Source organism: Dermacentor albipictus, unplaced genomic scaffold (assembly GCF_038994185.2).
Source record: "Dermacentor albipictus isolate Rhodes 1998 colony unplaced genomic scaffold, USDA_Dalb.pri_finalv2 scaffold_16, whole genome shotgun sequence".
Lineage (NCBI taxonomy): Eukaryota > Metazoa > Arthropoda > Arachnida > Ixodida > Ixodidae > Dermacentor > Dermacentor albipictus.
The window spans coordinates 668,000-693,392 of NW_027225570.1; the positions used below are offsets into that span (position 1 = coordinate 668,000).

At 48.9% G+C, this 25,393-nt stretch overlaps 2 protein-coding genes across 2 annotated transcripts in view; one reads left to right on the forward strand and one right to left on the reverse strand.

Moving 5' to 3' along the window:
• Positions 1-25,393, reverse strand: part of LOC135899638 (acetylcholinesterase-like) — a 215,346-nt gene that overhangs the window by 20,997 nt on the left and 168,956 nt on the right. The gene's annotated exons all lie outside the window — the stretch shown is intronic.
• Positions 13,415-16,626, forward strand: LOC135899639 (putative nuclease HARBI1). The gene is made up of 4 exons (XM_065428945.1): positions 13,415-13,910; positions 14,749-14,887; positions 15,397-15,468; positions 15,889-16,626. Exons 1-4 carry the CDS (start codon positions 13,905-13,907, stop codon positions 16,401-16,403), a joined length of 732 nt encoding a protein of 243 aa, XP_065285017.1. The 5' UTR covers positions 13,415-13,904; the 3' UTR covers positions 16,404-16,626.

Consider the following 25,393-nt stretch of genomic DNA (forward strand, 5'->3'; position numbering starts at 1 on the left):
GAAGCCAGAACAGAACAGCATGCTACGCTGGCTACGCTCTGAAACGGCGGCGCCGACCGGCGACTGCCGCCATTGACGTCACAGCGGCTCCGACCAATCACGGGCAACAGCGGCGTTCGCGCGATACCCTGAGGCGCTGGTGCGCGTTTTCATGAAAAAACAGCCGCTTGCGTTCGTTTCCGCCCTTTTTTAACCAGATATTCGTGTTCAGGGGACTCAAAACTGTAGAATGCCGCAGAGAACTCATTTTTTTCGAAAAGTGTTTCAGCTTCCCTTTAAGAGGAAGCTTTAGCTCGGGCCCAATCCGACGCGGCCTATTCAAATACACGTAGAACGCAGAAACGCTTTTCTGAGATAATCCTGCTAATCGCTTTTAATGAAATTTGTTGAACTTGAGAGAGAAGGTAAATTGTACTGTCTCTTGGAAACGGAGTTTCGATTTACGGCCTGAATATTGTGTAAAGTATTTTGAGAAATGTGAAATATCGAAAAAATAGAAGCACGACGTTTACAAAAAATAGCTATGCACCAAGAACGGATATCTCAGTTCTGTAAACGGCAACTATTATAAAATCAAAGCGGACAAATTTGATATGTCAATTTGTAACTTACGTGAATTGGTTACGTTTTGTACAAGGGTTCTGCAAAAGCCGTATTTCCATAATACAATTTTTTTAGATTCATGTTTAATATATTTATTTTGTCCGCTGTAGATATACAATTAGATGCAATCCACAGAATTGTGATATCATTTTTCATTGCTGAGTTACTGAGGTTTAAACTTGATAGTTCCGTTTTCTGAAAATTTGCGATTTTGGCCAATTTTTAATAAAGAATGGACCGCCTAAATCAAAAATTCGAAACCAACAGTCACTAGCATTTATGTTTTTCTTATAATTCAACAAACATCGTCAAATTTGGTGCAGTTGTTGCGGGGGAAACGAATTCCCCTTCTACATGTATTTATATAGCAGCACCCGAGCTAAAGCTTCCTCTGAAAGGCCGATCCACACGACGGACCAAGTCCGCGGGCCAATCGGTCACGTGATGCGACGTCACGGCCCGCCGCGGTCCGGCGCAGAGCACATCCACACGGCGGACCGCCATAGCAGACGGCAGAGCAGACCAACCAGCTACACTTTCGGCCAGAGTGTTATCGTTGTTATCATTCCGGCTCCAGTCCCACAAAGCCGGGAACTGCTCAACGAGGGATACAAAATGACGAACCTCCTCGTCACTCCAAGAGGACACGGGGCTTAAAAAATATATCTGCTTCACGCACGTGTAGGCGGAACGGCGGACATGAAACGACTGGCTTGACTGGCTTTTGCTGAGCCGAAAACTAGATTGGATTTGGCTGAAGACACACTATTGCCGGACAACATTCGTTGGCTACGCCGAAATCGCTGCGGTTTGCATGCGGTCCGCCACCACAACTGAAGCGGGAAAAGCCTCGGCGATTTGTTGGACCGCGAGGGCTGCGCTCTTGCGCGGGCCAACGGCGGTACGCACGAACTGGTGACGTCCTATCACGTGATGCGCGGACCGCGGTCCAAAAGAGCAATTCGGTCCGTCGTGTGGATCGGCCTTAAGGAGGAGGCCGAGCTGCAACATGAGCGCCCCCCCCCCCCCGAACGAAATTTCTGGCTACGCCACTGCCCGCGGTCGCAGTCTTTCCCTCTCCTACTCCCTGCATGACCTGGCGAGCAGCAACAGCCGCAGAACCAGGACCAGAAGGCCAATGGGCAGCAGCAACAGCCTACTCACCAACAGTACCAGCAGGCCTACAGCAAATCTGCCGAGAAGCACAATTCCACCACCCTCAGTCGGCACCGATACCAAGGTGAGCTGGTCAGTAGTAGGGGCGACACCCATCACTCCGCCGAACACTCGATCTCCTGTCTACGAACACCTTAAAATTTAAAGCTCAAACAGGAGCTGGCTGCCGTCAGGGCACGACAGGCTAAGCACAAAGATCAACTCCGCGACCTAATGGCGCGTTTCAGGTCACCACCTGACCTCACCGAACGCCCCTCACAAACCACCCCCAACAGGCAAGCAAACCCTATAATGCCGCACTCGATTCTCACACCGGCGGACTCCGCAGTCACACGGGAAGAAATTCGCGAAGAAGATGCTATCTGCGCTCTCCCAGCAACTCTCCCAACACTTCAGTTCCGTTTTCACGCAACACCTCACACAGTTCGGAGTCCGCCTCCATTCCGTCGAGACACACCTACAGGCCCAAATTGCCGAAACAGGCGGCACTATACGAAGAAAGAGGGCCGCCCTCAGTTCCCACACCACGGCAGATCACGTCCCTCTCAGACTAAGCCTGAAGTCACTTGGCCCCGAACTCACACCGGGGTCGACACTCGCTGACCTCACCCTCGCTCCCACATCGGCCTCGCAAATGGACGCCTTGACACCCCTACTTCCCCACACCACAAGTTAACCATGGACAGCACAACCCCACCCACCGTCGAACCTTCAGAAATCTGGCAATGGAACTGCCGCGGCTTCCGCAGAAAGCGCGGCCTCCTCCAACAATACATTAACACACACTTTGCGCAACCAGATGTCATAGCGCTGCAGGAACCAGGCACATCACCCACACTCCCAGGCTACGAGTCCTACGATAACCCGACAAAAGGTAGCACGGCCGTCCTGGTAAACAAAGCTCTAACTGCAATTGGCCTCGACAACATCCCAGACATCAACATCGACCATGTGATAGTGGAGCTACTTCTCAAGCGCAAAAAGAATATCAAGAAGCGAAGCACCATCATCGTCAATGTATACAGCCCTCCGAAGCGGAAAGCTACCGACTTCCATGCTCTCGTCCAAGGTGCCAGTAAATTGGCCCAGGGAAAGGAACTCATACCCCTTGGGAACTTCAATGCTCTCGACGAACGCTGAGGACACAACCGCTCGGATGTCAAAGGCAAATAACTAGCTGCTGCAACTGAAAAATTGCAACTCGAACAGCTTACGGACCCCGCAACCCCTACCCGGATCGGCAATAGTGTATACAGGGACACTTGCCCCGATCTCACCTTCGCCCGTGGCAGCGCAAACTATAATTGAGACAACTTGCAGGAATCCTCGGGTAGCGACCACTGCATTCTTCGCACACAAATTACAGAGAGTGCGCTGAGCCGCTCCATTGGACAATCTTGCATCACAAACTTGGACGCCTTCCGCCGCGATAGCGAGCACTCAATTAGCAACCTTACCGACTGGTGCGATCAACTTAAAGAGCATCGGTACCATTGTACCACCATTGTTAAGAGAACATCTCGACTCCTGGAAGTGGACGGCCATCTCCTGCACCTATGGGAAGCCAGAAGAAGCCTAATCCACAGATGGAAGGCCCAAACACAACCGACGTCTCAAGCTCAAGATCGCAGCTCTCCCCGCCCAGGCTGAGCAGTATGCTGCACAACTGGCGCGGACAAATTGGGGCCAATTCAGCGACTCACTTCGAGGCTCACTGGGTACGGCCCGCACGTGGCACGTTCTACAAGCTTTGATCGACCCTACTCGAACAAAAAATGTAACAAACAAATCAATCACGCGCCTCATACATGCATGAGGGCACAGATGACGAGTTACATGCATTGAGGCCATACATACATGCATACATACATGCTCATACATGCATTGACGGCACAGATGACGAGTTGCTTGCTCAAGTCCAGTGCAAGTGCTTTGGTGATTATCATCCGCCTGCCTCTCGAGCGATGTGTAAAGGTGACCCAAACGACATCCTCGACCGACCGATAACGGCGGACGAAGTCTGTGCTGCCATTCGCAGCAGCACTCGCAACACAGCAGCCGGGACTGACAGAATCACGTAATCTCTTATCAGGAACCTCAACGACACCGCCGTACGAGAACTCACGGAATTCCTAAACGACCATTGGCAACGCGGCACGCTTCCCCCCCCCCCCCCGAGTGGAAGCACGCAGAGGTGACGACGATACCTATGCCAGGCAAAAAACTACAAATCGAGAACCTCCTGCCTCGGTATAACGTATTATTACTATAGCAGGGAAGAAGTTTGGGCGTGTTGGTGGGATGCATTCAGACTGGGATACATAGCGCAAAAAATTTCACAGGGACAAGCAGTCCGCTCGTCCTGTGTTCCAATCCAATCCAATCCGCTCATCCTGTGTTCTGCTTGTCCCTGTGAAATTTTTTGCGCTATGTATCCCAGTCTGTATTATTACTAGCCGGCTGCAAAACTATCTAGATGACAATGACATTCCCCGCATTCTATGTACGGATTCCGGGCCCATCTTTCAACCCAGGATGTGCTGCTTCAGATAAAAGAAGTAATTGACAATGCCCCAGAGCAAGGAGAAATCATCATTCTGGCCTTGGACATCAAGGCTACTTTTGACAATTTGAGCCATCAGGCCATTCTCGAGGGTCTCGCTGCCCTTCTCTGGGGACAACGCACCTACATGTATGTTCAGGCATTCCTGTCGGATAGCACCGCCACAGTCTCTCTCGGCCCAATCCGATCAAACATCATCAAGGCTCCGAACAAGGGCACCCCACAGGGCTCCGTGATCTCCCCGTTACTGTTCAACGTAGCCATGGTTGGTCTTGCGCATGAACTCCAGCGCATCGATGGCATCCATCACGCAATGTACGCGGAATGATATTGACACGTGTACTTGTTTGCCTTTATTGGACGACACGTTTCACCGCCTAAAAGATATCGCACAGCGCAGGACGCGCCTGCATGTATCGGAAGTTTCTGAAATGTTATCGATGGTTCCATCCGCTGTCTGTGACCGAACCTTGTGAAAACAGATTGCATGTGAGCGCGGCACAAATAATGTGGAACTTTGTGGAAGACACGCGAGTCCCAGCAATTAGTCTGGAACATTCGACGATAGATGTATAAAAGGCGACGCGCTTGACCCGTTGATAAGATTTTCGACGATCGCCGACTGTGCTCGCCGTTGTCGCCGTTCTTTAAGTGTAGCCTGTTTTGTGGGCACAAGTTCGCCCAGTAAAAGTTAGTTTCGTCTTTCACAGTATTGCCACTGTGTTCTTCATACGTCACTCCACGTGACAATATCGCCATCTGGGCCACACGAGGGTCCCTTGGAGAAAAGAACATCGTCTGCAGTAAGCAGCCATCTGCGTCGAACAATACGTACAGGCATGTGGCCTCGCATGTGCAACCGAGAAGTCTGAGCTCCTACGAATCTGGCAATATACCGCCCCCCCCCCCTATCGGCGTAAAACGACCCAGGCTACCGCCTCCGTGTCGTTATCGCCGGCCAGCAAATCCCCGAGAAAACCACCATCCGTATACTGGGAATGTGGATCTAGTCAAATTGTCACGTAAACCACACCCTTACACTCCTCCGCACTACCACGCTGCAGGTGGCCCGAATGATATCCAGTGTTGCCACTCGTCGCCACGGTATGCGCGAGGAGGACACCCTGAAGCTTATACGCAGCCTCGTGGTTAGTAGGGCAAGTAGGTATAAGGCAAACTGACATACAGTTTGCCTTATCAACGACTTACCAAAGGTGAACAGGACCAAGTTGATGCCGTGCTCCGGAAGGCCTATAAGGCGGCATTCAAGCTGCCCCCGGGCACCCCTACGAGCAAGTTTCTCGCATTGCATGGTTCTGCACAACACCTATGCAGAACTTTGCGAAGCGCAACTCGCCACACAACTTCAGCGACTTGCGCAAACACCAACGGGCCGCACCCTGGGGCCGTATTCTGTAGCGGTTCCTTTGGGAACCGGTTCCTTTTGGCTGTTGCCATTGGTCGGCGCTTCGATGTCGTCATCCCTGGTGGGCGGGACAAATTTTGATGACGTCACACAGGTTGCCAATCATCTGGAAAGGAACCAGTTCCCTGCTAGGAGTGGAACCGCGGAGAAGTGGTTCGTTTGAGAGTCGCGCGCGGGGGCGAGCATGATGTCGAGGGTTGCTAGGGCAACCGCGGCTGCCGGCTCATCTCAACGTTACTAGACTAGCTTCAGTTTTAAAACTCGGCGCCGTTGCGCGGAACCGCCACCCGCCCGCGCCCAACGTTACTAGAATAGCTTCAGTTTTAAAACTCGGCGCCGTTGCGCGGAACCGCCACCCGCCCGCGCCTTCGTGGCGCTGCAGTCGCGCCCGGCTTCACTTCCTCACTGGCCGGCTACGCGGGCGGGCTGGACGAAGCACGCGGTGCAGCGTTGGTGTACTCTGTGGTTCGTTGTTGACGGTGAATTTCAGCAAGCATGTCATCCTTGGAACTGTAGCCTTCGCCGAGTTTCTTAAGAATATCAGCTGACGATGCCGACGTGCTGCGTACCTGGCTGCATAGGCCGCTATCGGAACGATGTCAACAGTTTGGCGCACCACTTTTTCTGTGCTCCCAGCAATGCGATGCTTCGCTCGGCGTGAAAAAGAGAGATTCCTCGTGCCGACCGGGAACAGTTGTTGTTGTTGTAGCCTGTGATGCGTGTGGCTCCTACCCACGATGGGGCATTGGCCAAGAAATGGGTGGATTATTCGAAATTATCATGGAGCAGAAATTTCATAATAGCTATTAAAATAGCATTGAATAGCGCAGAATTATCTGTTAAATAAAATCAGGAAGGTCATATTGAATGAGTAATAATTAATTTAATGGTAAAAACAAAAAGAAAGGAATTTAGCAGGGCATTCGTTTAGATTCCGTAAGGAATGTTCCGACAGCGAAGCATGCATCCCTGCGGCTGAATCCCAAAGTGGACGCTCCGAACGAAAGAAGACCGGGATAGATAGATAGAATAAACTTTAATGTCCAACGGAAAAGGTGATCTACCCACCCCCCGACACGCAGGTCAGGGGGCGAGTGCCGCCGCCTCAGATGCAGGCTGGGAGGCAGACCGGGAAGCGCGACCGGGGAACACTGCGAAATCAACGGCACGCGCTCGTGCCACTGCTCCCGCGTTCGTCGTCGTTTTCCACAGCTGGCTGCATGGCCGTTCATCTTTCTAGCGTAGAATTTCGCTTCACTTCTGTCGTCGTAATGGGGAGGCCGCGTTTACGGGGATATGAGCCATTGCTTAAGGGAGTATGAGCCACTGATGGTCTTACGTAACGGAAAGATTTATATTTTGAAGAAATTTAATTTCAAAGAATCACAAGCGGCAAATCGCAGGCGATGGCTGCTAACCACGCCACCGAGCAAACTCGAGACATCGAACGCAAGCGACAACTGCGGACTGCGGGCATACCATCAGTGACGTCGTTCTCTCTCGCAGCCGATTGTCTGTGTAACCTCATAACTGAGAAATACTTTAATGAACCCTCGGGATTAACCCAGTGCTGAACACAGGGGCCGCACGTTTCAGCTTCGCTCATTAAGCATCTTGACGGAATGAAAAATCCGGCTTCTTTTTTTTTGTGTGTGTGTGTGTGTGTGGCTTGAGTGTACAAAGACCAACCTAATCTTTCTTTTTGTAGCGCTTCTTTGGCGCGGTGACAAGCTTCAGTGGGGATGAAGATCATCCTAAAATCACGCACTTTGGCCAGATATTCAGGCTCCTGAGCCTAAACTGCACGAAACGTTAGGACGACAGGAAGAAACACGCGACATTTAGAGACGCAGCTTCTGCGCTTCGCTGTATGCGTTTCTTCCTTTCGTGCAGTTTACCCTTCTTTCAGTATTAACGCACTGGTGCGATAAATCTTATTGCTGTAGGTGGATATCGCTTTCTCGTGGTCTCACTAATTCGGACAAGGGGAACGCCAGCGAGCGTGAAACACGCACCAACGGCGGCCCGTCCGCACGAGCTCAAGGCTGTGACGAGGCGTCTGCAGTGGAGCCCGATGGAACAGCGTTGCCCTCTGGCGGCTGACACAAAAGTGGCGACAGCGGCTGGAAGCGCGCGGGAAGGGAGTTTTACAACTGAAGCTAGTCTAGTAACGTTGCCCGCGCCTTCGTGGCGCTGCAGTCGCGCCCGGCTTCACTTCCTCACTAGCCGGCTACGCGGGCGGGCCGGACTAAGCGCGCGGTGCAGCGTATTGTGTGGTTCGTTGTTGAAGGCGAATTTCAGCAAGCATGTAATCCGCGAAACTGTAGCTTTCGCCGAGTTTGTTGAGAATATAAGCAGACGATGCCGACGTGCTGCGCACCTGGCTGCATAGGCGGCTATCGGAACGATGTCGACAGTTCGGCGCGCTGCTTTTTCTGCGCCGGCAGGAATGCGACGCTTCGCTCGGCGTGGAACAGAGCGATTCTGTTGTTGTTGTTGTCCTGAGTGGCCGTGGCACATACCCACAGTGGGGGATTGGCCAAGAATCGGGCGGTTTAATTAGGTGCCTAAAATAATAATGATAACAAGGGAGTTAACAATTTGGGCGTGTGAGTTTAAAAGTAAACGTTTTGTGTTTGGGGAAAAAAAGAAATAATCAGATGAAAACCGGGTATAAGATAACAATAATAATAATAATAATAAATAAAATATAAGAAATAAAAGAAAGCTATGGTTGGGAGGGAGAACGATCAATCTAACATGGAAATCGATTAGTTTCAATGAGGTAATTTTGGATCGCCAAGCAAACATTTCTGTTGCTGAACCCAACAATGGAGGCTCCAAAAGATAGAATCACAGGCACTGATAAAGTCAGACCAATAGAGCGAAGCGGGATTTCGAGTAGTCGTTTTCTTATAATAGAAAAACGTCTGCAAGACAACAAGAAATGGTCGATTGTCTCCGCTTCGCCACAGAATGAGCATAGTGGTGAGGGGACCAGACCAGACCTGTGGAGGTAGAAGTTCAATGCAGGTATATGGCAGCGCAGCTTCGTGATGGACACTTCAATTTTCCGTGTTCGGCAAAAATCTCTGTTCCAAAGGTGCAGGAGATGTCCGTACTCCACAGAGTTAGTAATTTCGGAGCCTGATACTGACTGTATAATGATACTCCTGCGAAATCTAGCTGCAGTTACATAAGCAGTCAAAGGGCAGCAAGGAAGAATCGGGCCACTTATCGATGCCTTGGCTAGAGAGTCTGCAATTTCATTAATGATTAGTCCTTTATGGCCGGGCACCCAAATCAAACGCACGCTTCTCAAGTAACCATGGTACCAATGATTGAAATGTCCTCATCACGCGAGAATCACTAGAAGCAGTAAGGGATGAGCACAATGATAAAGAATCAGTAACTATCACGGCTGACGTAATTGATGGTCCTAATTTGCGTAATGCTAGCACCACGGCCATGAATTCGGCTATTCCTTGTGCCGACCGGCACACGCGCTCGTGCCACTGCTCCTACGTTCATCGTCGTCTTCCACAGCTGGCTGCGTTGCCGTTCATCATTCCAGCGTAGAATTTCACTTCTGTCATCGTAATCCCAAGTAACCACGGATATCCGGGCGACGTCCGACGGACGTCCTTTCTGGATATTCGGGATGTCCGTGGGATATCCATGAATGTCCGACGTACGTCCGAGGGACGTCCCTGGGGAATCCAAAGGTAATCGCTTTGGCATCCGTAGTACGTCCGACGCGGACATCCAGCATGGACATTCAGGGGACGTTCAGGATATATATATATATATATATATATATATATGTGTGTGTGTGTGTGTGTGTGTGTGTGTGTGTGTGTGTGTGTGTGTGTGTGTGTGTGTGTGTGTGTGTGTGTGTGTGTGTGTGTGTGTGTGTGTGTGTCTTCCCGGGGATATTCCAGATATACACATGCCTTGAAGCGACAGTAGTGGCCGGGACACATTCAAGCACCGGACCATTATATATACATATATTACATTGGTCTAATGCTTGAATGCATTCTTGTTTTAAATAAACGAGAAATGAACTTACACCAACTTCCAAATACAATTAAACGTTTATTGTCACCTTATACATATACATAAAAAGACCAATAAGCAGATATATGCGTACTGTTCAAAGAACAAATAAATACACGGATAAAGAAGAAAACTTGCAATTTCAATAGCACAACACAAGGTAGAGAACAGCAGAACAAAAAATACTTATTGCCCACCCTGCATTGACATTTGTGTTTGCAGCATGGAATAAAAAGAAAGAGCAAAAATACATCAATTAGCATTATTAAGCAGCGAAAGCAACAGAAATGACATGAAGGAATTAATCTTGACTACATCACTTCACTAGCACTCTGCGACACGGGCACAAAAAATGACATTAACTGGCTAATGCCTTAAACTTTAATGTCATTCGCGGGGTGCCACACGGACATGCTTAATGGTATTGCAGCTTAAGTGTTATTCGCGACGTAGTGCGTTCTCGTAAGTCAACTTGCCGTCAAATGCGTACTCTCGTTCCCAATGTCTCCACATTCTGACGTAGCTAAACGAACTATTAGTGAAGAACAATCAATATATTCTTCACTTTCTTTAAACAATAGCTCTTTCTCGTGGCGTAGTGCGTTCTTACAATGATTAAAACTCACTTGGCCATCGAATGCGTACTCTCGTTTACAATGTCCCCGCCGTGGCCGTAGTGACCATATTCTCACGATATTAAACAAACTTGTAGATAAAAACAACTAATATATTCTTCACTTTTTTAAAAGGAGCTTTTTATTTTTCGTAGAGATCAGCAGGCGATCTTGCTGCTACTGACGGCTACAGCTCTGATCATGAGCGCATTAGCCAGGAGAAGCTCTTTGCCAGGAGAATCAAAAGGGCGCCAATGAAGAGTCCGCGGTAGCTAAAGAAAAATGTAGACTCCGGGGTCCTGCTTACCAGAAAACCCGCATTGACTTGTGCGTACACCTCTCCTAAGGGATCCTGTTCCGTTCTCACAGCGAAGTGAACCATCCGAAGCGTCACGTAGAGTATATCCATCAGGGAAACAAGGCACATTGTCCTTAGTGAGCGTAGTGTCACAACCACCGTCCTGAACTTCCGATGTCGCCTCGGTGCAGCGACCAACATCACAAGGCGTACAAATGTTTGCAGGGACAGCCCGACCGCACATGTTAATGCATGCGTGCGGGGTATACGCGCCACTGCACAGTTCTAGACTTCTTGTAATGCTGTTGACTGCTGGCTGCCGGTGCGAGATCCGAAGTCCTCGAATATCGTCTTTGTTTCCAGCGACGCTCGTTTTCGCGCGTGCGGCTTCTCCCGCAGTCTAGGCATCCTGGCACCTGTGAAGAAAACACATTTCAATACCCAAACGAATTAAAAAAGAAATCGATGTAGCTGTCATACCTTGGTAGCTGAGTAGGAGACTTCAGCAGGCACGGAAGGTGACAAACGCTGCTCCGCTGCCCTTAAAACGATCGCAGAATGAAAAATGGCGTGGCGACGATGGCTAGAGCTTGGATTGGATTGGATGAGTAAAGCGTTCTGCTTTGCCAAGGTTCTAACACTTCCACGTGCATCTACGCAAACATAAATAGGTTTTTAAAATGTTCTATTATTACACAGTGAAATATTTACTTATTCTGGGAATATTCGGTATCTGATTTTCGAGTTTTTAGTTTCTGCTAAGCTGTCGGCGCCAGAAAAACATAGCCTTTGAGATTACTGTCAATGCATGGCGGCTCTGACGCATTATAGCTTTCGTAATCGCTTTCAACGCAAGCAGCCACCAAAAGCGTAGCCTTTGAGATTTGTTTTTGTTACCTATAATGATATTATTGTATGCACAATTGAACACTGCAGACAACTTCCTGTTTTAAGAAACCAGCCAAAAACAGGCGCACGCAGGAAACATACGAGAAGACAGGAAAGAGGCTGGAAGAGGCCTGTCTTGTGTATGTTTCCTGTGTCCGTCTTTTTTTTTTTTTGCTGGTTTTTTTCTTAATACAATGCACCAACTAGCCCAACAACGTGTTTTACTTCCTGTTCCAATGATAAACCTGAACCTACATGTTAGGAGGTCAGGACCAAAACTCTATGATCAGGAAATTTTCATAATGAGGGGTAACTTGAGTGCTTGGCTCTAGGTCGAATAAGTGGCTTCAAATGGGCGCTTATATATTCTGCTAGTCATCCACAAGCATTTTTTTAAAGCAAACTACAAATTGCTTGTATGACCCACCGATAGAAAAAAAATCGTATTTTAATACTGCGATGTTAAAGTGGGCAGAATTTATATCAAGTTGGAAATATATTTATTTTGCTTTGAAAAAAAGAATGAACTGTGTCCGATAGAGAACAAAAATAAACAGATATAATATGAACAAACTAAAATTTCCGGCAATATATTTATGCTAGTTTATATATAACTCACTAGTGTATATCCTGGGCATGCCTATTTATGGACAGCCAGCGGACGTTCAAAATGGGATGTCCCATGGACATCCCGGTGGGATGTCCTTCGAACATCCAAACAGGATATGGACTTTTCATGTACGTCCCACGGACGTCCGTGTTGGATATCCGGATGGATGGACGTTGGGACTTATGGTGGACGTCCCACGGATATCCGTGGTTACTTGGGATGGGGAGGCCGCGTTTACGGTGGGAGGGGCCATTGCTTAAGGCAGTATGAGCCACTCATTGTCTTACGTAACGGATAGATTTAATTTCTGAAGAAACTTAATTTTGAATAATCGCAAATCGGGCGAAGGCAGCTAATCACGCCTCCGAGCAAACTCGAGACATCGAACGCAAGCGACAACGGCGGACTACGGGCATATCGTCAGTGACGTCGTTCTCTCCGTCGCAGCCGATTGTGTGTGTTACCGCATAATTCAGAAATACTTTAATGAATCCTCTAGATTAACCCAGTGATAAACAGGGGCCGCACGTTTCAGCTTCGCTGGTTAACCATCTTCACGGAGTGGAAGAGCAGATGATATTTTTGTGTGTGTGTGTGTGGCTTGTGTGTTCAAAGACTGACCTCATCTTTCTTTTTGTTGCGCTTCTTTGGCGTGGCGAGAAGCCTCGGTGGGGATGAAGATCATCCTAATCACACACTTTGGCCAAATGTTCAGGCTTCTGAGCCTAAACTGCGCGAAACGTTAAGACGGCAGGAAAAAACACAGCTTCCGCGCTTCGCTGTATGCGTTTCTTTCTTTCGTGCAGTTTACCCTTATTACAGTATGAACCAACTGGCCCGATAAATCTTATTGCTGTAGGTGGATACCGCTTTCTCATGGTATCACTAATTCGGACAAGGGAGAACGCCAGCGAGCGTGAAACACGCGCAAACTGCCCGTCCGCACGGGCTGAAGGCTGCGGCGAGGCGTCTGCAGTGGAGCCCGATGGAACGGCGCTGCCATCTGGCGGCTGTCACAGAAGTGGCGACACCGGCTGTAAGCGCGCGGGCGGAGAGTTTTACAACTGAAGCTAGTCTAGTAACGTTGGGCTCATCTCGCGCCAGCTGACGAGCCGGCACCTAGACGAGACAAGACAGAGACGGCAATGGCGGCTCCCTTGGTTGTGCTGCTGGCGAGTGCCGAAAGGCAACGACACGACGCGTTCGGCATCGCCGAAGAAGAGTTTCGAAGGCATTTTAGGCTCTCGAAAGACATAGTGCGACGTCTTTGCGATGAGCTGGAAGGACATCTCGGACCTCAAAGATTGCGTGGTGTCGACACTACGATGAAAGTGCTGTGCGCGCTGCGGTTTTTTGCCACCGGGAGCTTTCAACAGTGCGTCGGGAATGAAGAAGCGATTGCACTGTCGTAGCCTTCGGTCAGCCGGATCATTACAGCCGTCGCTAAGGCCATTGCGGTTGTGGGCAAGGAAAAAGGATGGGTTAGATTCCCATCCACGGCGCAACAGTAAGCCGCCGTCAAGGAAGGCTTTCTTAGCCGTGGAAAAATTCCAGGAGTTCTAGGATGTGTGGACGGGAGTCTGATAGCCATCGTTCGCACTAAGAAGCTCGGCCCCGGCGAAACGGAATCGTACTGGAGCCGTAAAGGGTATTACGCCCTCAACTGCATGGTCGTGAGTATTGTTCATTGACAAATATTTTCGATATGTGTTTGCGCGAGTGCACGTTGTAAAAAACTTCGTTTCGTTATTTTTCATCAATAGCTGGTAATTCTTGCGTTCCTATTAGAGAAAGTAGCGTTTGTGTTGTATGTGTAATGACGACTTTAACCTTTGCATAGAACACGGCCGCACTTTTTCAGTGCTCTCCAATCACAGTTGAATAGCCTTTTCGATGCTACAATGTAAACACATTACGCGCGACTTAAACCGGAATAGACGCCGTAGCAGTGAAGGGAGCCTTCGTCTGCGAGTGATCCTAACAGAAGACGAGCCCTTGTGATTCTTATTCGACGTAAAACTAAAGCATCGTGGCCAACAGACTGTAAACGTGAGAAGGAGCATCCCATCAATGAAAATGGTGTGAGGGAGAATGAGAATGTGTGGACACCCATTTGCTCTAGCTGTTAATACGGTACATGCTGTTTCCGCGTTCTTTCGCTTGTAATAGGCACTTTGTCTGAAAAAAAAAACATAGGTGGCACTCTTTAGCAGAATCCTATACAATATGGACGGAAGAAACCAAAGGAATTATTTTGCACATTGTGTTGTTACCGCACGCCATACATGAGCATGTGAACACATGCCAACATTGCATTTGTAGGTTAAGATGACACTGTTATCATGCTGATCATTAGTTCAACTGCCTACTGCGTATGTTGATATCTCCTTTTCTGTAATTGTGTACACTGACTGAACAGTAACTGATTGGCAAGTAGTGTTGTAAGCAAAAGGTTGTGCCACATATTTGTTGCAGTAGCACTGACACCTTCTCTTTGCTTTCCCTTATGAGGTGTGCGACGCGAAGCTGAATATCCTGGAAATTGACCCACGGTTTCCGGGATCGTGCCACGATTCTTTCGTCTGGAGGCATTCTACATTTCGCCGCCGCCTCACTCGTGGCCTGTTACTTCATGGAGAAGTCTTGCTTGGTAAGTGCACCTGAAGTAGCAGTGCTTCCTCCACACGTAAAACATACACAGTCAAATAGTTTTGCATCCTAGCAAACTTTAAGAAAGCGTGATTTGCTAGAAATGTGTTGTGAATGCAGCGGTACCTAATGAACCTGCAGCGACTATCGAGAGAAACAAGTCTCTCTTAAAAGGCAGATATTTGTACCAGCATGTATAGAACAGCTGACATGTTATGCTGTTTATTTATTAATTTCAATACACTGAATGCCAAGTGGAGCGCTACAGGCAGGGGTGGAATTCTACAGAACACGTCGAAATGGCAGTTTTCAAGTATGGTGGAAAAGGGTTGGTGACAATGGACTCGGGGACCTGGTCCCTGGTCACTGTCCTTGGAACAAAGGAATAAGCGTGTGCGTGAAACTTTCGGCATCGACGTTAGTGATCGGTGTAGTATATATTGTAGAATGGTGCAAGTTGCGCTATTTTGCTTTGTGTCGCAATGTGTGTGATTTTTTTTTTTGTTGCAGCGACATGTGGTGCTGGAGTGATTAGCAAGGATCAAACGGGCAGCTCGATTTTGGGTACCTTCATGAGAAGAGGTACGAAAGCTAGAGCAAGGATCCCAGATACTGGCAGCATATTCGAGAGTAGACCTTAGAAGTGTTTTATAAAATAACACTTCTGAAGAGAGAAGAGCTAATAAGTTTTAGTGGAAAATGTACATTTAGGGAGGGGCAAATGGGATGAACGGAGCAGAAAACCACGAGTATGAAATGAATATTACATGTCCAACTTAACGTGAGAATGAGATTTGCAGCCAAGACAACAGGTGAAATAGGGCTTTTCTTTAAAATGAGTTGAACTTTTTTTACAACATTCCGGGAAGGTCAATGTTTGATAGATATTGCAACAATAAATCCAAGACCCGCTCCTGTTGTAAGAGGGCCCTGGCGTAGACTGTGTTCTTGCATTGCGCCTTAATGTATCCATTTCGTTCACTGACATGCAACACTTTACAGGGGACTCTGGGTACCCGCTAGCGCCATGGATCATGACTCCTGTGCCTCGTCACCCAAATCGCCTCACGGCAGAGGGGCGTTATAATGAGGCACACGCATCAATGCGAAATGCCGTTGAGCGGTGCATAGGAGTCGTCAAGAGCCGCTTCCGATGCCTGCAGATGTATCGGGTGCTCCACTACTCGCCTCAGAAAGCAGCCACTATTGTTGCAGCTTGTGCAGCGCTGCATAACCTCTGCCTTGCGGCAGGCGTGCCTCTGCCAGACGACCCAGATGATGACGGTGCACATGACGACAGCGCACAGGGGCCAGCCCAGGCACAAGTGCCGCTTCAAGTACAGGTGCCACCGCAGGCGCACCCTGTACCTTCTCGAGCTTTGTTTCAAAGAGGCCGTGCGGTGCGCGAATCCATAGTTGGTGTGTTTCGGCTGCCCAGAAATTTGCGCATTGCCTACCTGCAAAGTGTGCGCCGGCGCATTCGCTGGCAAATGAGGCGGAGACATGTGCTGGTGTAACATGTTTTATTTTTCTTTTCATGAAGTAAATAGGCCGTGCACTTCAACATAACACATTGCGTGTGCTCACATGTGGCTAATCGTAGTATGCTGCATACTGCGGTAGTGAAAAGCACATGATTTGTCTATGTTGAGCATGACAGATACACATGCAGTGACAAATAGCCATGTGCCATTATGTTACTCCTTTGCTTTGTTCACTGTGCTTTTGAATATTGTCTCACCAGGGAATTTTCTTCAAATAAAGGTTATTTCCAAGGTGAGTGGCAACCAATCTTGCATAGTTGAATATTGCTTTGCGATGCCTATTTTACTGTGCAGTATGCATCGTTCCAAAGCTGAAGGTGTCTGTTAATGTGTGACACACAAGCACAGCACAAGTTGCACAGCAACTGAAATCAGTGGCGTAGCCAGAAATTTCGTTCGGGGGGGGCTCACTTTGCAGCTCGGCCTGCTCCGTATAAAACTAGTCGAGGTATATATATATATATATATATATATATATATATATATATATATATATATGTGTGTGTGTGTGTGTGTGTGTGTGTGTGTGTGTGTGTGTGTGTGTGTGTGTGTGTGTGTGTGTGTGTGTCATTCAACAACCTTGTTTACATTTGTGTACATATGCAAAGACCAGGGGTAAATCTCAATGACGCTTTCCTTTGTTAGAATGTATTGCGCAGGAGCAGCTGTCACCGGTTGTGCATTGCGAGTAATTGCTCCGAAATTATAGTCGCAACAGAGAGCACATATAAAAAGCAGGAGTTCTGGAACATATGCGAGGGCGAGTCAAATGAAAGTGGGCCAATGCGAATATATATGACAAACGGGGTACTTTATTTAAAAGTAGTCACCATGAGTATTTAGACACTTGTCCTACTAACGAGTCGCGTAATTCCCGTCTCATAAAACTCCTTGGGTTGCTGCCTCGAAAATCTGTAAATGACTACACGTCATCTTCCGACACGAATCTGGTTCCCTTGAGCAGTTTCTTCAAATTTTACCAAATGTGGAAGACGCAAGGCAACAGGTCTGGGCTGCATGAGGGATGTTGCAGCGTTTCCCACTTGAACTTTGCCAGTTTTGTATTAACCACATGAGCGACGTGGGACCGGGAAATGTCGTGAAGCAAGATGTCCCCAATGCTCAATTTTTCACGTCGTTTGCTCTTAATTGCGACACGCAGCCGATCCGATCTTGCACAATATCTGACACGATATAGAGTCTCTCCAGGTTTAGAAAATTCGATCAATAGTGGCCCTTAACGATCTAAAAAGAAGTCAACGCTTTTCTGGCGTAAATGACGGCCTTTGTTTTCCTTGGGAGTGGTGAATTCAAATGTTTCCACTGTAAGCTTTGCCGTAGTGTTTCAGGCTAGTAGTAGCGGCACCATGAGTCATCCCCGGTCACAATTGCAGACAAAAAGTCGTCACCCTCATCTGGAATTCTTTTACGTGCACTTAAATCTATGTACACGGGTGCTTTCGCATTTCGCCTCCATCGAAATGCAGCCGCCGTGACCGGAATTCTATTCGCCCGACCTCGTGCTCAGCAGCCGAACACCATAGCCACTGAGCAACCACGGCCTTTTCAATTGTGTTGGGGGTGATTGCACGGTGGCTTTGGCCCGGCCATGGACCGTCTTTGTAACTTTCATGTGCTTCTTTGAACAGTTTGCTACAACGCTTCACAGTGTCCAATGGCACGCAATATTCAACGCATACGGCATGCAGCCATACGGCGAATAATTTCTTTTTGGGAAACATCTTCATTTGTCAAAAACCTCACGACACCAAGCTGTTCAACTTTTGAAGTGTCCATTATGTCACGCAACCATGTTCAACCCCGTGTATGAGCGCATTAAAGAACATTTAACCTCACCTCTGCATGTCACTTGTAAATGAGATGCGTATGTGCTACGCACATGCCTCGAAAATAATGAACCGAACCATTATTGCGCTGGGCGGGTTGTCTCACTTTCATTTGACTCGCTTTCGTACATTGGAAATGCGAAGATACAATGGAATATACAAATGTGAAGATACAGCTTGATACAGGGCAAAAAATTGTCACTGGAAACAATGTTCACTGCGCATATGCACAAAACCTCGCAACAAGATATTTAAATATACGCACAAGTCACCAAGAATTCTACGTACCTAAGAAAAAGTCACTATATATGATGCGTCAAACAAGGCAAATAAACAGGTTCCGCAACCACAGATTCACAGCACCCCCCCTCCCTCCACTCCTAAAATGTATCGCGTGCGACGGAAGGCGGCCCGCTTCCTCCCCATTTTTCTCCCTTGCGCACACAAGACTCAGCCACCATCGTCGGTTCACCCCCTGCCCTTCCCCCCTGCACGTTTTCACTCGCACATAGAGCATGCGGCGCGCGGTCACGATGTTATCGCCCTTGGCCGTTATTTATACGGAACATGAGGGCAACGACAGAAATGCGCCTGGATTCTTCATAGAGCTGCTATCGCAATAATAAAATAGTATCCGGCAACTGAAGCGTCCCGTCGCTCATTACTTTCCGCAAAAGAAGTAACAAAATCGAACTTTCACCAGGCGAAAATTCGCTGCGCCGCAACAATGTCTTCTTTTTTTTTTGTGGGCGTGGGGCGGTGAAATAGAATAACGCAAATGAAAGCATGTTGGCTACAATCTAATGCCTACTTTGGGCACCTAGTGTGGCTACCGAAGGAATATCGAAGAAAACGTGTGACGCTTGGTCCACAGAAAACCATACGCGTACTGCTTGGTATCCTACACCGGCGAGACAAAATTTTCCGGAGAGGTTGCGCTCAAGCGAACGCATTGCAATTCATCGAGTCCCCGCAGTGCTGGCGGCGAGCGACTATGCATTGTTTCTTTTTCTAGTCTGCTAGCCAGAAAGCGTCCAAAACTCTGCCAGGCGAAAATGCTGTCGGCCAGAGAAAAACAAACGCGCATCCAAGTGCGGCCCGCGGTTATCGATGCAGCACGAGAAAAACGCATGCGCTCTGGCTGGATCGGCAGCCCGCGGGTTGCGAGAAAAAAAAAGAAAAAGAAATGAGAAAGAGGCCCAATATATCCTCGCGAATAAAAGTCTAGGTAGAAAAATGAATAAGACCTTAGTTACAATGGTGGCTTTAGTGCCTTGACATGGATGCTTTGCCGCAGGTGAAAAAAAATGTTTATATTCTTTTCTGTGACCTGACGGCACAAATGAACCACCACAACGCTTTGTCTCATCGGACCTCGCTGCGTGCTTTGTCAACTTGTATGATAGTATGTTGATTTGGATTGTCTCGTTGTATGGCCCGATGTACGACTTTAGAAAAGTCGATGCACCTTTGGCGTCAGATGTTTACAACAGCATTAAACCCAAGAAGTTCCGGAATTGAAAATCTAAAGCACGACTTTGAATATGTCAATGGACCTTTCGCATCAAAATGTTATGAGAACTTTATACCCACAACGTTTCAGAATTGAAATCCAAGCTCTCCGTAGATTCCGCGGCCTCCGCGATATGCCGAGACGACTCCGCTCGCCTTCAAAACGCCATTGAAATTTTGTGCCCGGTGGGGCTCCTTGCGTTACGATATGTGACTCCCGATGCATGGGCGTTGCCCCGAAATCCAGCCCGATTTAGCAATGTTCGCGCTAAAATGTCTTTTCGAGCGTGAATTAAGGACATTCTAGACAAAATCGAGCATGATTTCTGGCGCCGGGAGTTGTTTTGGTCGGCGGCACATGACAGCACGAAAAAATTTCGGGGGGGGGGGGGGCTGAAGCCCCATAGGGCCCCCCCTTGGCTACGCCCCTGACTGAAATGTCGTTCAGAGCAATCTGTATAGCACATATTGAAACGTATAGCAACAAACGAGACATGCCAAGCACTTTTTGGAGCAGGATTTCTTTACATAGCAGACACTCATGCTTACTACTGCTTTGTTTAAACTCAAGAGTTGCTTCAACATTGCATTTCTTGCACGCATGATTTCACATAATGCTCGTAATTGCTGCTTAACAAGGTGCAACTACGCTATAACACAATATAAACAAAATCATGACAATGAAACATTTCTTTATTTTATTCACTGGGTACCTGCTTCGCCATTCAGGCATTACAGCAGGGAGGGTACAACTCGTATAAATGAACACTCAAAATTACATTCATAAAGCATGGAAGAAATCATCATTTCAACAAATACAGACAGTGTCAGGTGGTAGAGTATTTCAATCCCTTATAGTACGAACATAGAAAGAGTAGTGGAAAGCGTCGCTTTTAACCCTCTATTGCATGGCGTCCCATATTTGGCACATACCAGTTACCATTCTTTTTCGCGTGTGCGAGATTCCCAGTTGAGAATGGGATACCATCAGAGTAAATCTCATAGTTATGTGCACTTATTATGGGCAAGTGCTGCCATCTCTTGAGCGATACGCAAAACAGAGGTGAAGTAGATTTTGGGATGCAAAGTGAAACTTGGAGGGGGCAAACACGAGCAATTGTTTTTTTTTCTCTGAAAATTTCGACCGCAGAAGCATAGAAAAATTATTTTGGCATATTTTTTGGTCTCGTTAATTCAAGGCAGTTAATAGTTTTCTCAATTTTGCCTGCAACTTGTGGGGTCTGATGTGGTATATCTCACACCGTACTCTTGGGACAAAGGAACGACAACACAGTAGTGCAAACAATCACAAGGGCATTTATTGCACCTTTCATACATCAATGACTGCTAGCCGAGTTGCTATCCACAAAACATGCCGATGGGCGCGCGACAAATCTAGAAGTCCGACTCACCGCGTCCTCGCGAGCGAATATGTTCGCTCCATGCTGGATCCCAACGCCTGGTCGTTCGCGTGTATAGTCACGCGAATCGTGGCGCGTTCGAAGGCGGCCACGCGAGGCGGTCTCGCAGATGCATCGGTCGCCGCGCGCTCGCGGGAGACGTCCCCCGCCGCGCGCCGACCCGCCGGGAAAGAGGGGCGCTGCACGCGCGGCATGTCCGTGCGGCCTGCTGGCTGTCTCGAACCCAAGAGAGCAAGCGCCTTCCTTTCGGCGCCCAAGCAACCTCGCGGCGTTAGCCGCGCAACACTCGCGCCATCTCTCGGACTGCGCCTGTACCATTCCGACCGCCGCATGTGCGGCGAAGCCGCACTACAGGAGACGCGCTATGCGGGAAAAACATCAGGGGAGGCGCGAGGATCGCGCATCCCCACATCCCCCCAACCTTAAATCACTTCTTATTCCGGCGAAACATGTGACACGGTCTAACATTAACCCGTGCTTCGCGAACAGGGTGATACATGCAACAGTGGTCGCACCTGAGGAAATGTCCACACGCTGTCCGTAGCATGCGAGCCGACATTGTTCTTGGGTGCACCGCTGGCGTCCGCCGGTCACAGCAGCAGCTTTGTAGACTCGACGGCACGATTCCAGGCCAGGACTCCGGAGACGACGACGCAGTAGTCGGTACGAGCAAGCGTCGCTCGCGCCGACGCGCCCTGCTGGCAAGAGCCGCAGTAGCTGTCGGTGACCGCCGACTCCTTTGTCCGCCGCCGAGGGTTGTGAGCTGGGTGCAGGAGGCCGCCGAAGTCGCTGCGCTGAACTGGCCACAGCATCACCATCGCCCGGGCTGGCTCCATCGTAGTCCGGGGCAGCAGCGAAGACGATGTGCAGGTGACGGCAGACCAGGGGTGACTCCAATCACACTGCGTAAACTCAACACACTCGGCGAACACTAAAGTAGTGCAAGGGAGAGGAATTCTGCATGCGCATCGCCCACGTGGTACGATGTTCAACTCGGCCAGCAAAAGATCGGGCAGCTATTGAGATGCTAAGTTCACGTGAACGAAGCTCGCTTTCTTGAGTCGAACGAGTAATTTCAATTCGTGCGAGGCTAACTAGAATGAGGTAAGCAAAGTGCAACACCTCAACGCCACGGTCCACCAGGTTGTGTCCATCCACGTGCGACAGGCAGCTTCGTAAAGCCTTAGGCCTAAAGCGTCGCTACTCTGAAACAACCGGCATCCAAAAACAACACCCAAAATGAGCGCAAAACAGGCAGCCGCGAGGAGACGTCAGCTCTGTGAGGTGGTCCTACTCCGCTCGGTGCACACAGCATCCGAGTTGACGGCGCCCACCGTCCCAGACGGTGTCGGAGCGCCCGGTGCCAGGCCGCAATACCAGTCAGCCCGTAGTGGCACCCGTGGCCCGCAGCCACCCGGCTCCCAGAGCCGCGACTTCATCCGAGTCAAAGAGATAGAAGAAGCTATTTACATAAGAAATTCGGACCACCCACGAGGCTTCCGTACTCACTCGCTTCAGGCTTGCCACTGCTCCGCGGGCGCTCAGACTCGCTCTCCCAGGATGCAGACCACGTGGCTCTCGTACCAACGAATGCCATTAAAAAAAAAACACTTGCGAAAAGGCTTAGCATGTTGACCAGTTCAAGCACACTACAGCCACCGCCGCCTCGCTCAAGAAAGCACGCCGCCGACGCTAGCGATCAAAATCCACGCTAGGCCTACGCTTCGGTTCAAACAAAGGTCTCGAACGAAGCAACACTTAAAATTATCTTCCGATGCCCCAAGAGTCCCACGTTGGGCAGCCAGATGTGGGGTCTGATGTGGGATATCTCACACCGTACTCTTGGGACAAAGGAACGACAACACAGTAGTGCAAACAATCACAAGGGCATTTATTGCACCTTTCATACATCAATGCCTGCTAGCCGAGTTGCTATCCACAAAACATGCCGATGGGCACGCGACAAATCTAGAAGTCCGACTCACCGCGTCCTCGCGAGCGAATATGTTCGCTCCATGCTGGATCCCAACGCCTGGTCGTTCGCGTGTATAGACAAGAACGGCACCGAGAGCGGCGCTGCTGCGCCGGCGTTGAGAGCGCCGCATGCGAAGCAAAATTCTTTTAGCGGGTGGTACCAGGCCCCGTACACTCTCAAGTTCAACAAATGGCCACAGAGGGCGAAAAATCAATCAAGGCGCGTTTCAGCGTAAGCGCGCAAGTGGAGCTACTGTAATTTGGTCGAATACTTTAATTTGTGCTTTCTCTGCTAGGGGCGCTGAACATGCTGAATTTTTTACTTTACACAAACCATTGACATAAACAATCGAGGTGTCTAAGGATGTTTTGTTACCTCAGGCAAATAGGCAGTTGATTTTTTTTAATTTGATTGTTGAAGCTGCTTTTTAGTCATAGCGTCAAGGTTTTTGTACTTGATTAACCACCGACAGCCGACAGCCTATTGGCATCGATGTGTTTCCTGGCCGTTGGCGTTCGAATACTACGGCGGTAAAACATTTTCGAAAGCATGCTGGTTTCGTCTGCGAGTCATTACATAGACTTGCTGTAAAGAGGTCTACTCTTGGCAAAAAATAGTGCCTCATTTTGTTTAGGCGTTGATTATCATAATGAATGCGGCGGAGGTTGAGGGAGTACGCTTGAAGGTACGTTTTTATGCCGTTGATCTCCATAACACCGTAAATACGCAAAGCGATGTCACAGAACACCCGATCATTGTGTGTTCTCCGTCATCGCTTGTTTGCTGTACGCCTACTAATTCTTCATTTCTTCAAGTGTTGTATCCTCCTTTTGTCCTTGTTCTCTTGTGCTTCACTTACAGTATGTCGTTCCGTCAGCTGTAATGCGCATTTGCAAAACCAATACGTTTGATAAGACGCAGTGGTTGTCATAATTTCACTACCCATGTATTAAGCTGGCACATGTATGGTTCAGATACAGATGCCTGTATGCGGACTTGCACGACGTTGATGCGGAGATTAGGATAATTATGACAGAAGCAGCTGACGGCCGTAAGCTGTTGCGTTCTTTCCGCCAAACTACCCGGCCTGGTAGTGCTGTAAAGATGCTGTATAAAAGTGACACGCGATGACAGGGAAATTATTATACTTAGCAGCCGACCGTACGTTTTGTAGCTTAGGTCTTCTTTCTTGTGCGTTTATGCTGCCCTTATTAATGAGCCATTTCTTGCCTATGTTCTTGACTGTATGTAACCGCGTTTGTGTGGATGCGTAGACGTGTGCTTTCTGTTGTACTTGTAAAATGCAAATAAAATATTTTCAGGCTTACTCAATCTTTGGTGTCGTGTGCGTTTATTCCAGTCGAGGCCATCGTGCCACCTGGAAACCGCATTTTGTCAGTAGCCCTACACGAAATGCAACAGCTGGAGCGCGGCGGCACAACTCGGCGTAACGGCGGCGTAATAAACGAAAAACCGCTCGGGATGCCCTTAAAAGTCAGTTCAGAGTGTGCCTTAACTCGATATGACTCAGCGCTACATGTATTCTGCTGCGCCTCGATCGTGCTCCCGCCAGTTTGGTTGCTGTGTGGCAAACGTAGCGCCTACATAATATAGGCGCTACGTTTGCTACACAGCAACTAAACTGGCGGGAGCACGATCGAGGCGTAGCAGCCAGAAACCCAGTAAAGCCACAGAACACCTGGTAAAGCGTGTGCAAAACTCCATTTCCGTTTCCTGTTGTACAGCGCCACCCGTGGTCACATACTTTAGTTCACAACGCCACCGCTACGCTTATTTCCATAGCACTGTGGAAGGTACAGTTTTCTTTCTCTAATGCCATCTTCGACTGGTCGTTTCTGAGCGCTCTGGAGCGCTCTCGCGAGCGGCGTTGTCTTCGGTTGGTTGAAAGAGGGTGCCCGCCCTGCGTTCGGCTGGTTCTTCTCGATTGCTCTCCTCCACCTTCGAGCGCTCTGAGGCGCTCCGAGCCCTGTCGTCGGAGCAGTCGTCGAAATTGAAACGTCATCGCAGAGCCGCGTTGCTGCTGTTGGCGACGGCCCACCGTAACCTAGGCAACCTAGGCCACTGCGACGAACGCTCGTCCCGCCGGCGCGTCCGCCGGTTTTCCCGGCAGCGCCGGGAGCTTTCGATAAGCGAAGCATCGGACGTTGGTAGTTGTCACGTGGTTTAGCATCTGCCATTGCCTCCTCC